Raw genomic sequence first — 12,500 nt, forward strand, 5'->3', positions numbered from 1 at the left:
AACGAATGCGGCAACGATGCCACATGTTCGGCGATGCCCAGGGTAACCAGGATTCATCTGACACGACAAAAACCGGGCACATTTGTCTGCGAAATCATTTAAGCACCAATAAAACGGGGAATGAGCATGAATTAAAAATCAAAAAGCATATTGCCAGCACACCTGTCAGAGGAAACACGAACACGTAGCCGAGAGGTGTTAAAACCAACCGACAAGGTGTCGAACAGTTTCGGTCCGTTGAGTTTCATTTGTTTGCGTTTTTTTTTTTTGGGCTTGCACATCCTTTCCATAATCTATCATAGCTTTTAAATTTCACATGACACTCACCCACACACACACACTCAAACACACAAACATATCCCCCACGGGCATATCCACACTCACAAAAGTACAGAAGTGCTGTCTATTGGAAAGCATTAGCATAAGCAAAGGTAAGGATGAATTGTTTCTTTAAAATGGGAGAGGTTAATTAAGGACTTTGTAGAATTTACCGTTGCGATCAGCGGTAATAACAACTCACTATAAACTCATTCACACGCAACCATCCATTGATTAACGATCTTTTTGTGTCAAGTGCGTAATAAAACATTTGCGCATAAAAAAATCCTTATGAAAAACATTTATGCTCCTGCAGTATTCTTCAATCCTTTCCATTGCAATCATTCAAACACGTTTGCGAACATATTTCAGAAGATTCAGATAAAATGTTATCAATAATTGTAACACAACTTTTCAAGTACATAATAACATCAACAGAATTTAAGATTTGTTTAACCTTCTAGGATACACCACAAGCACCACCTAGAGGAGCACACAAATTATGCCCAAAAGCAAATTCATTTTTGATTGAAAAGGATGTTCCACCAAATAAAAAAACTGAAATAAACGAGTTTATCTTATTACTCGACCTGAAGTTGCAGAGTTATGGATTATTCCAAACCATCCGATACTTAAAGAAAATACCAAAAACATGTTAGACACAGGAGCTGGGGAAGACTGATCTATAAAACCACAAACTATCTGCTGCGGTCTCGAAAGTCTGGAATCCTCTTTTAAACCTAAGCCACAATAAATCTTTTTTTTGTATGTCACACAAACAAAAAAAAAACCGTGCAACACAGAGATTAGTAGGACAATAGCTACCGGAATGAAGCATGCATAAACCATCACCACCATACACAATCATGCAACGGATGAGAAGAAGCTTTCCTATGGAAACCGAAACAAATGGGGTTCGTTGTGAGATGAAAGGGGAGGATTCGTAGATCAACAGAACGCGAGGAGAGAGGGGGGCGGTTGGGATCAATACTCGTAGTTTTCGATGGAACAGGAAAGAAGGACAAAGTTATGATAGTGTTACTATAAATACCGGAATCATGTCTGCATCACCACCAGCGGTGACAGTTGCTACCACTGGACCATCGTCGATTAGCATCGTCGAGTTAGCCGCGATTGTGTTGCATTCATCTGTGTCCATCTCTTCTTCGACCGCAGCCGCAACCGGAGCAACGGTTGCCAATGAGCCTGGCGTGGTTGCTATCGAATGTCGCTGATGCAAATTGAATGATGTAGCAGCACTGGTCAGCTTGCCACGGCTCCGTGTCACCATCTTCGTCGCAGAGGAGGAGGAGGATCCACCACCGAACACCGGTGGTGCAACGGGGGTTTTAAAGTCCACTTCGGTGCGCTCCTGTTTCGATTTCTCCGGAGTTTGAGGGCCCTTCTCCGGTACCGTCGTCTTAAAGTTGCACACCTTCTTCAGATTGTCCAGATTGGTCGAGGTGATTAGCCCGCTGCGGCTCTTGATCGTTTTTGGCGTATCCTTGCGACCACCCTTCGTTATCTTATCGCGTATGCTGCGAAGCTTCTCCTTTACCGGTTTCTTGATCGACTCATTGAACGTCGTATCGACCGAGTTGATCGACGTGATGGATGCATTCGGATCGACCGAGTTCCGCCGCGAACGGAACATACTCTTAATGGGCGTCATTGTGACGAAGCTCATGCTTCGGCGTATACCGCGTGAGATGGAACCGGTACGGGTGAGCTTCGGTTTCTTCGCTGAACCACCAGCGCACGTGCCACCACCACCACCACCGTACATCACGGTCGATGCGATCGATATGTCCACCGACAGCATCGACTGATCATCGAAGCTATCCTCAGGGCGTTTGCGTTTATACGCCTCGCGACTAGCGATCACGTAGTCGTCCATATCTTCGTCATCATCGTGATCATCATCGTCCTCGTCCTGCTGACCATTGTTTACACTAGCCCCATCTCGATTGCTCTGTCGCTGCTGATGGTCGTCATTGTTCCTGTAGAACGAATCATCCACCGAAGTTCCGACCGCACGTCCTCCCACTGGTGCACCGCTTTTCAATATCGGTGACAGATTATTCGGATCCAGGAATTGGTTCGCTTCGCCCGAAGTCAATACTACACCATCCTGACGTGGTGTTTCCGCTAGTCTGCCCGCACCACCATCAGCAGAGGCTTCCGTTTCCTCCTCATCGATATACTGCATCGTTGGTGCAGCCACAACGGGACGTGCCGTGCGTGTGAAGCTCCGTTCCGCGCACTGATTGTGATTGTTGTCATTCTCGGCAATGCTCATCAGGTGCTCACCACCGTGGCGAGGACGATGGTCAGTACATGGCGTGCCGACGATCCGGTTCTGGCCAACTCCATCCTGCGATTCATTCTCTTCCGGCAATACCGGCAAGCCGCCATTGTTGCGATCCTTCTCCACATTATCTTCATTCTGCTGCTGTTGCTCATCCTCCATCACATCGGCGTTCAAACTCTGCAGCTGGCGATGCTGATGTTCAGATTGATGCTCTGGTTCTGCATTCTTTCGCAAAACTCCTTCAACTACATCTCCCTCTCGCGGTGGTGTTTTTGGTGACGATGATGATGCTGATGAGGAGTCCGATTTGGTGGGTGATCTAACATCGATAAAATGGGCTCCCGTGTTTGGCATAACCTAGAAAAAGTGTGTTAATTGTGGTGGGGCAAGGTGGTCAGGTCAGGTGGTGCAGCATGCAACTCATGAGATAGTAGGGATACGTGAGTGAGATATGTTCGTGTGTGTGTGTGCGCGGGCGCCTTTTCCGTGGTATCGCTTCCCGTGGCCGTGGTTCAAAGCTCGATAGCAATAAGAGGATCACCTCACCGGCTAGCATGCGTATTATATGCCATGGAGCGGGAGCGATTGGCATCGAATGAACGGAAAATTAATGATACCCTCTCCTTCCACAAGCCGGAATGTCGGTATCCTGAGTTCGCTGGTGCGCTTCGTGACTCCTGACGCCTCGTTCCGTCCGCACAATCAATCGCTATATGCTCCCCCGTACTCTCGCGAGCGATATCTGATTTACGATCAATTATTTAACCATTTCCGCTGATGGACACACCACAAATCATCGCCCTGGATGCATCCAGCGGACACACTTCGGAAGCGACCACAGTTTCCACACGCTTTCCGGTCATTCCATTCGAACCCACATCCGCAACGGATCACTTCCAAATCGCCGCCTTCAACCGACGATCTGTTCTCACTCCCCCCACCCTTTGCGCGATTGCAATTAATCAATTAAAGCTTTTCGAAAGCTCCGCGCATCACGAGAAGCGATCAAGCGCAAATGAGTTAGCTAAAGGATATAGACGACAGTAGTTAAAGGGATAAAAGCGAGAGATCCTGCCAGCGGCATCATGCCGATTGATGGTGATACGCGAAACATCGCACCACCCAGCCCGCTGCTCTCATTCTCTGCTTCCTTCCTTTCCGTGTGGCGTGGGGTCTGTAAACCACATAGCGGAAAACACCACTCCGGACGCGTCGTGGTCTACCCACCCTCCATGCACGGGACGACTCTCGTTGTGGCGCTGAACGGGCATCCATTAATTACACATTGAATAAATTGTAAACGCGCTACACCACACGGTGTGCCATACATCAAAATGCAGACGCGCCCGACGCGAGAATCCTGCTTCCGCACTTCTGCCACACACACACACCACAGGTAGTTGTGCGGAGTGTTGGCGGCTGCGTTGGTCATAAATTTTCCAATCCATTACTGGCAAAATGGAAAATCAATCCGATCCTCGATGCGAAAAGTTACTCGTTCCATGCCGTGCTCGTGTGCGTGTAATATGAGTAATGGTGCATCGATAGAGCAACGTAGCTGGGGGAGTAGTTTGGGGATATTTCAATTGGAAAGCTACGTCACATAGCTAGCACTATGTGATTGCATCGGATGGGGGGTAGTATTTAGATAGCAATTTGTAAGCATGGCGATCGAAATGGAGTGGATTAATTTTGCTGATTGTAAAAAAAAACAACAATTGCCTTCTGGCACGGTGATTACTGAGAGGAGTTCGATTATATCTAGATGCGATTTAGCGAGACGATCCCTGTACTGTTAGTGATTATATTGTCATAAGTTTCTGTTAAGCACTGGGATTGAACTGGTGTTAGACACAGGGATGAATGTTTAAAGAACAAACATTGAATGATGATGACCCGGTAAATGCCATCCCGGTATTTAGTGCAATACTGCTTGCACACTGTGAGATTATCTGGATTAAATTATTTGTCGTAATCTAATAATTTACTACGTTATTAGATTCGTAATCGTAATCGCATAATCTGAACCCAGCTTAAACTTGTCCAGATATTCTAGAAGTGGGAATGCAAGATTATATAATTTACATAGTGATATTATGGTCAATACACATGTGATAAGCAGTGATGCGAACCTAGAGTTGACTTTGCTACGCAAAATAAGCGATTCATATGACGGTGTGGAGAGATCAATGTTTCCTTCAGGAGGTCGTGAATTCTGTTGTTAGTTAATAGTTAATACCATGAAATAATGTAGCACAACACACAGACACATGATTGGTCAACTTCAACTGGTTCGAAAGTAGTACCCCTGCAAACACATAGCTAACGGTATTCTTTGTACACACCAACAACGGATAAAACAGTGCACCCCCCTCCGAGTACGTGTCACGCCATACAGCACGAAGCGAGACACCTCAGCCAACAACAGAGCAGAGACAGAAGCCATACAGATAGTGAGAGAGAGATAGAGCTATTAAGGGAGATCGAGAGCAGCTTCTAGAGCACACAAAAGGACGCTCACGCACCATTAAACCAGTTCTAAGCCTCCACGCGTACCCATATTCCTAGCATATCTCAGTCTGCAAAATTGCCATTTTTTGGTATTGACGGTGGAAATGGGACTTACCACATGCGTACAATCGGGATCCTCGAGCTCGGTTGGGCAGCCACCGTTACTCTGCAGCACGTCGATCATGTGCTGCTTCTCGTCCTCCTGGAACCCGAAGAAGCACACCTTGTAACCATCGAACGCCTTGACACGGTGCCGATCGGTGAACTCTTTCGTCGTCGCACTAAACTCCGGATCGTGCCGTCTCTCCCATGCCTCTGTCACCCAGCTCGGGTGAATGATGGCCAGGCGGAAGGTCGTAGCGTACCTGAAATCACAGAACATTTAGCATTTAGCATTTTCACAAAAAAGAAATCTTACCGCTACACTATGCAAAACACTCACCGATATTTCTCCCCACCACTATTGTTACAGACGAGATGGGTAACCTTGGTGTTCATATCCTTTCTGATGGAGCCCCCCATCGAGTGAATCAAATTAACCGCAAGAGACTGTAACACACAAAAAAAAACACAAAACAAATTAAGGTCGCGCTACACAGCCTCGTATTTCCTCTGTTTGGGGTACTGGGGACCCAAATCCTTGCCAAATTTCCTGCAACCTAAGCTCGGTAACACATACCCCATTTGGCTTGCCAATCAGCATACTAAACGTTTCTACCATACTACACGGCAGGCAAGATTTAGCAAACTGGCCGTAAGCATAATTTGCCCATATACATTTCTCAACCCAGACACAGCTCACCATACCATCAAGCACAAAATGTCGAGATTCATTCTGATTACGAGTCCGGCGCTGGCATTGTGGGACTGGTGCAGATATTGTTCAGCACACCAACCAGGAGCAGCCCCAACAGCTAGCTGCTGCCTAGCGAATTCCACTGATTATGCATTGCGGCAACAACGGCAAGATTCATATTCTAAACAGGTACAATAATTATCGTGACTAATTTTATTTCATTTCACCGAGCAGCGGCACCATATTGCTGCATAAAATCCTCGGGTAAAGCACAAGTAAGATGCTCCAATGAAATGTGAGACTGCAATTTCATTCCTTTTGTTCATAATCAAGCGCAGACATAGGTACATTTCCCTTATGCATCAAAACAGCTTTTTTTATACTAATAGCCAAGCAGCTGTCTAACCAGACGGCTAGAACGGAGGAACTTTACCGTTTGGTCTAGCACAGAGTGTTAAATCTCAGTGCTGCAATAACACGAACCTCAAGTTCACGACCAACGGGTGGCGGTGGAAACGGTTTGACGACCATCAACCAAATCACGACATGACTACCACAGGGCTGGTCAACCCCGCTTCGCTCAATCACGCCATCGCTTCTTCATGCCAAACCCAAATCCAGTAACAAGACCCGGTAATGATAAGGCCATTGCTGTGCTAACACGTGACCTGAGAAGCGAAACGAACCATCGACCATCTCCACTAGCAATCGGGCCACGCCAGTGAAAGGATGCGGCGTCAAGGAACCGAGAGAACGGGACTCCAATCTCGTAACACCTTTGAATGGCCACAGAGAACCAGGATCAGCGGCATCACCAGGGGATGTAATCGCCCGTACGCCAAAGGTCGAGCACACTTCCGGGGCGGCCAACCGGAGCAAAGGCCAAAGTCATAATCAATTTCACTAATGACGTCTTTATCGATCCTTGCGATCCGATCATTGCGAGCGCGAAACATCTTGCTCTCTTTGGCTTCGGGTTCTTGCCAACGCCCTCCAGAGCCATCCCGTTTATCCCGGCCCGGCGTTCGGCCTTCTGGTTGGCAATCGTGAATGTCACGTTTTCACCCTCGAACTTTTGCCCGAGCTGATTAATAATCGGAGCAGGAATCAATTTACCAGCACTGCCCACTCCACCGTTAGTACCCACAGCAGCAGCAGCATATTGATTGTGCCCAGCTAGCTGGCTCTGTGTAGCCTCCCTTTCGACGCGAGAGATCACGGCAGCTGCACATCAGAAGTGACGCGTTGGACCACGTTGGTGGTCAAGACTGTGATGAATAAAGGAAATTATTCAAATTTGGTGTCCTTTGCCCCATCGGCACAAGGGTTCCTCCTCAAGCAACGAAGGGTTGAAGAGGATCCTGATGAGGATGATTCGTAATGCCGCAAGGAAAGGGAGGGAAGTCGCTGGATGGATGCTTGACCCCAACGCGATACCCAACATCTAAATTCAATAACGCCGAAGGGTAATTGCTCTTTCCATTTCCCTTCCATCTACCGAGAATCGCCCGGGGGGATCCAGGATACCACCACACAAATGTGGCTAATCAAACTCCTCAGCAGCACGAGCTAATGAAACCTCTTTCTTCATCAGTGAGTTTATCAGTCGGCCACAGAGAGTGGCCCGGGAATAAAATTACTTCACGCAGCTCCCGGACGTTTTTCGAAGGTTTTCCCCTTTTTTTCCCTCACCATTTTTTTCTTTTATTATGTTTTTCTTCTTCTCTTAGCCACTCTTTCCCACCCACTTCAATATAATCTCTTACGCGCCCAGCATTCTGTGAAATCGAGAGTCAGTGGCTAACTACAGCAAGAAGTGTACGATGCGACACCGTTCCCTTACCAGTTCGTCCTTTTTCCGAATTCCCGTGAAGCAGGAAATGACACCACGCATGCAGTAGTTGTAAACGGGGCGGTTTTTCGCAACCAGTCCATCCTTGCTTCTTACAGCCTGCTGTAATGCCGGTGGCCCCAGGATTCTGCAAAAAAAAGGTAAAAAGAAAAGAAGCGAAAAAAGAAAACAAAAACGGTTAGAAACTCTAATTACGTCATTCTAAGCACCGAGAAATGCTGCTACTCCAGCACGTGCTACCACCACCATCGGAACTATACTGCTATCTATTTGCCCTCGGTGCTGCTGCCAACAAGCCATAATACCAACCACAATCAAGTGCTGCATCTGTCCGCACCGAATCACAGCCCCTCGATGGGATGCAGCAAAACACTTAGACCAAGCGAGCAGAAGGAGTAGTGCAGAAAACCACGAAAAAAGCCGCAAATTGGTGCAAACCTTTCAGCACCGGTACCGGTACCAGCACCAGCGCCGGTAGCATCTTCATTAAAATCAAATATTAGTTCAACTTTTTGTTCCACCCCTTGCCCTGCTTTTGCCGGCCGTCCTTTGCTTGCTGGCAGGAGCGAGCTGGCAGCTAGCGGTAAGACGCTTTTAGAACGATTCTTTGTGGCAAGCTTCATTCTATTGCTTCATTTTCATCCGTGCATCCACGGCGGAAAGAATCGGGCAACATCTTCATCGATTTTTCTTTTCTCTTCATTTTATTACCGAGCCTTTCGAACAATATCCTTTCGACAGGGCCACAAAAAGTTGACCCTCTGGGGTCCGCCGTTCTCTCGTCGCCGTGCGCCCTCTGTGTGGTTTGTTTTATATCAATGGCGGTCGAACAACCTTCTCGGTGTGTGCCAAAGACGGCAGAAAGTTGTGGAAACTGAAAGCTGAAGTAAAACAAAGAAAAGGTATTCTTTTGCTCCCCTTTTCGGTGGTGCTCGTAGGAGTGGTTTGCCAGAACCGTTCTTGCATTGAGCGTAAGGTGATGCTGCTTATCTATATGTAACCCACCACCATGCTGTCAAGGAAAATCACAAGACACAAGAACGGTGGTTTCCACGGCCGGGTGCTTGTTAAGGACGGGAAGCATGTTGCGGTACGCCGTGTAAAGCGGATAATTAATCAGCAACACAACAGGTACCGGGGCGCTGTTTCCTTCCATACGTAAACGTCATTGAAATCGGATTAACTTAAAACCTTTTCGCAGAAGATAATGCTTTAAAAAAATCCCTCCAAGTCCAAAGTCGCACTGGGAACTACTCGTTCGGTTGGTGACAAAGCGTTGAACAGCAGAAAACTCGTCTCGATGAAGCTGACTAGGTGCACACCACCTAGATGAGATCTCTATCCAAGCTCTGGACCATTTCTCCAGGAATCTCACGCTGCCTCACACCAAAAGGGGATCCTCCTCCTAGGGAATTGAATTCACCTAGCATGCCGCACTAATGAGCAGTGTGGCAAAAACCTGACAACTTTCTTGTGGTCTGTGCCAAACACACAGAGAGAAAGAGGGGATGGATGGATGTAGACAAAACCGGTGGCTTAGGGATAATTAAAAAACTATGATGATTCTCCATCGAGCAACATCGTCTTCTTTGCTGCGCGTTCGAGAAAAAAGAAGAAGAAAAAGTCTAAACTCGTTGGTTTGTTGAAGAGAATACAGACGCCAACCAGACACACACACAAACACACACAGAGTGGGGCGGAGAACTATCGCTATATTGTCATTATTTCACTCAGCACACCATTTTCACAATTTCCGTCCCCGTCGACCGACGACCTCGACATAATGATGACCAAGAAAGGGGCCAAGATGAAACAAAAAAAAAGGCAACTCCCTCAGCGCAATCCTTTAAGCAGAAGGGGGATGTTGTAGCATGAGAGTTGCACGATGGAAAAACGACTGGCCACCTCTCTGCTGCACTTCCGGGAGTGCTTCATCGCTCATCGGCTGGAAGATAGGAAAGGAATGATAAAACGGAGAAAATGGGTTGGAAAATTGTTTCCTTGCTGGCCGGTTGCCCCCTTTCTTCTTTTTAACTTCCTCTGCAGCATCTCGGTAACAGATGGCGTAAACGAAGTCGTTCCATAAAATGTACCAACGCGCGCTGATGATTCCGTTGAAAACGGAAATCGATTTATCGGTGGAGGAAAAAAAGCCAATGAGCTCCGTCCTTCGGTCCGTTGTTTAAGTGGATTGGAAGCAGAGCATGTCCAGTAAGTAGCATTCGGTTGAATTTAAAGCAAACCACTCGTCAGAAAGGGGGTAGCAAGTGGGTTAACCATCGTACCGGAAACGGTCAAGGTAAAGGATAAAGGTGTTCCACCTTTAGAGCTCACGAGATGCGAGAACCATCATTTGGTTCAAGAGGTTTCCCAGCATCGTGTGGTTCTCCTGTGCTGTCGATGGCCAGCGTAGTGGCCGCCCCGCCACCGACAACAGCAACAAAAACCACACAATTCTGTTGGAAGCAGCCCCAGCAGGTCACTCGGGTTGCATTCTGATGGCTTCACCAAGGAACCACCACCACCGTTGCATCGCAATCGGGGCTCACGAGAGATGTTCGGAGTGAGATGGAGTGTGGAAATGCAGTGGAGAAGGTTTCCAATTTCAAAGCAACTACGCCCGCCCGCGCCACTATCGTTACCTTCTTGAACGTTGAACACCTTCTGCTTGCTGCCCGAAAGCAAGAAACTCAACCTCGCCCCAATGGTGCGGCGGTTTCGGTGAACAAAATAATGCTCAACAAAAATAAAACCATCAACTCATTTTTTAACCTCCGCTTCACCTACCTCGCAGCAACAAAGTGCGCTTTAAATGACCTAACACATACGACGATCGAGGATAGAATGAAGATATGGTGTTTCGGTGTTTTAAGCAACTCCCAAGCCAGGTACGATACCACCACCCGATGATCCCAATGGATCCTCACCATCTCATGTTCTAGGTTTAGCGGATAGCACAGCGCTTCTGCTTCTGCATGGCAAAGCACGGCACGGACCTCTGTTAGGGAGTGGCCCCTTTTAGGGTGGTGAGAGCAACCGTTTGAAACCGTTGACTCACAAACCGAGCTCAACTTGATAAAGCCCAAGATAATTGATCCTGCAGCAGATTGAAATCACATCAAAATCAATTCCAGTGCTTTCTTCTGCCACTCCTTTCTGCTGCTCCTCCTTCTCTCTATTTGATCCTTCTTCTACACGGGGAGAGCATATCCCTCTGGAGCCCAGAGAGAGAGAGAGCACATCATGCCAGATGGCATTCGAGCTTTTATAGAACAAAAGTGAGTCAATTACACGGGCGGTTGAAACGTGGGATAGAGGCTAGCCGAAAGAGGGAGCAGCAGCAGCAGCAGCAGCAGCAGTGCCGATGTTCCGCTCGAACCATAAGAGATTGATCGCTCGAACTATGGTGGCACTTCACTTCACAGACCAGACACACACCACCACTTGCCCTGCTCCGTAAGTGTAGATTATGGTTTTCCGTTGCCGTTGCGCAAACAGCCATTCGCAATACCGAGCGTTTTCTCTCGAATGTTGTGGTTTATGGCGCCAAATAAAATTAATTGTTTATCTCCCGGCCAAATTGTTTCAACAACCTAAGGCGAGTGTTTAGATCGTTTCCTTCGGAATTGCATTTCTTTCTGACGGCAGTGGAATTAAAAACGGGATGCCACAGTCATCAAACCGAGGCCATTTGACCCGATCTTTATAACCTCACTTATGGTGCTTAAGATAAGAAGTCCTTGTCTTTGTCTGTTTGTCTTGGCTAACATTTTTTTAAAAGCTCTGGCTTAAAAGAAGAACTTGGTGATTCCTACTTTCCTTACTGACGATTACGATGATTCAGTCAGTGAAATAATAACTATTATTACTCATTATAGGATCGTTCTTCATAATGTTGACGAGATTCAGATGACATGCAACAACAATAAATTATGTAATTGAACTCTTGATGAACAGTAACTAGAATCATTTCTATGCAAAATGTTCCATGTGAAGACGAAATGATCTACTGTCCGATGGGAATCATAAACAAGCATTAACAAATCGATTTCCATGGGACTCAACCCCTCAATCGAAACATTTTCGTCAAACCTACCGAAATGGTCAGAACTGTCCACCCTAGCGAGAGCACATTCTATGCAGACGCGAAACCATGATTGATTACTCACGCATACAGTTTATAATTGACAAACGAGACAAGCTTCTAAATTTAGTTTGTATCATCGACGGACCCGTTCAATCTCTTTTTGGTAAACTAAAAAAAATAATAGCTGAAATGAATGCCAACAGAAAAACGAGACAAACGAGCAAAAGCTATCTAATGCGTTTGATCTTCGCCCATAACATTTCACGCATTTCGCGGTAAACCGGCAGACGACACGTTCACTGCGGGTGAAGAGCTACCACCACCACCACACAACAATAATCAATGGCTCTCTCTCTCCTCGCTGGGTTTTATTGGGCACCACCCAAGTGTCCGTTCGATCGCTTTATTGTGTGGAGGGCTGCATAACAACACCACAACATACGGCGCTACGGGAGTTCCGTTGGTGGAACGAGCCCGTATGGTGGGTTGGTTTCCAGCGATAAAATTTATCGATCATTTAAACATCGCAAGTATGTTGATGGCGTTTACTACCGCGCACTTCCACTCCATTGCGCACGCTTCAGAGGTGAGGGGTGTGGTAGCGGCGTCTGATGCTTAATGTGCA

General features: G+C 47.0%; 1 protein-coding gene across 2 annotated transcripts in view; it reads right to left on the reverse strand.

Annotated features, from left to right (window-relative positions):
* Window positions 1–12,500, reverse strand: part of LOC125953291 (protein ECT2) — a 64,163-nt gene that overhangs the window by 4,136 nt on the left and 47,527 nt on the right. For both annotated transcript variants that reach the window (XM_049682760.1, XM_049682761.1), the window contains exons 3-5: window positions 7,780–7,915; window positions 5,583–5,689; window positions 5,256–5,505 (exon numbers count right to left, since the gene is read on the reverse strand). In XM_049682760.1, the coding sequence (XP_049538717.1) occupies window positions 5,256–5,505; window positions 5,583–5,689; window positions 7,780–7,915 (493 nt within the window). The remainder of the gene's footprint in view (window positions 1–5,255; window positions 5,506–5,582; window positions 5,690–7,779; window positions 7,916–12,500) is intronic.

This window comes from Anopheles darlingi, chromosome 3, assembly GCF_943734745.1.
Source record: "Anopheles darlingi chromosome 3, idAnoDarlMG_H_01, whole genome shotgun sequence".
NCBI classification, from domain to species: Eukaryota; Metazoa; Arthropoda; class Insecta; order Diptera; family Culicidae; genus Anopheles; species Anopheles darlingi.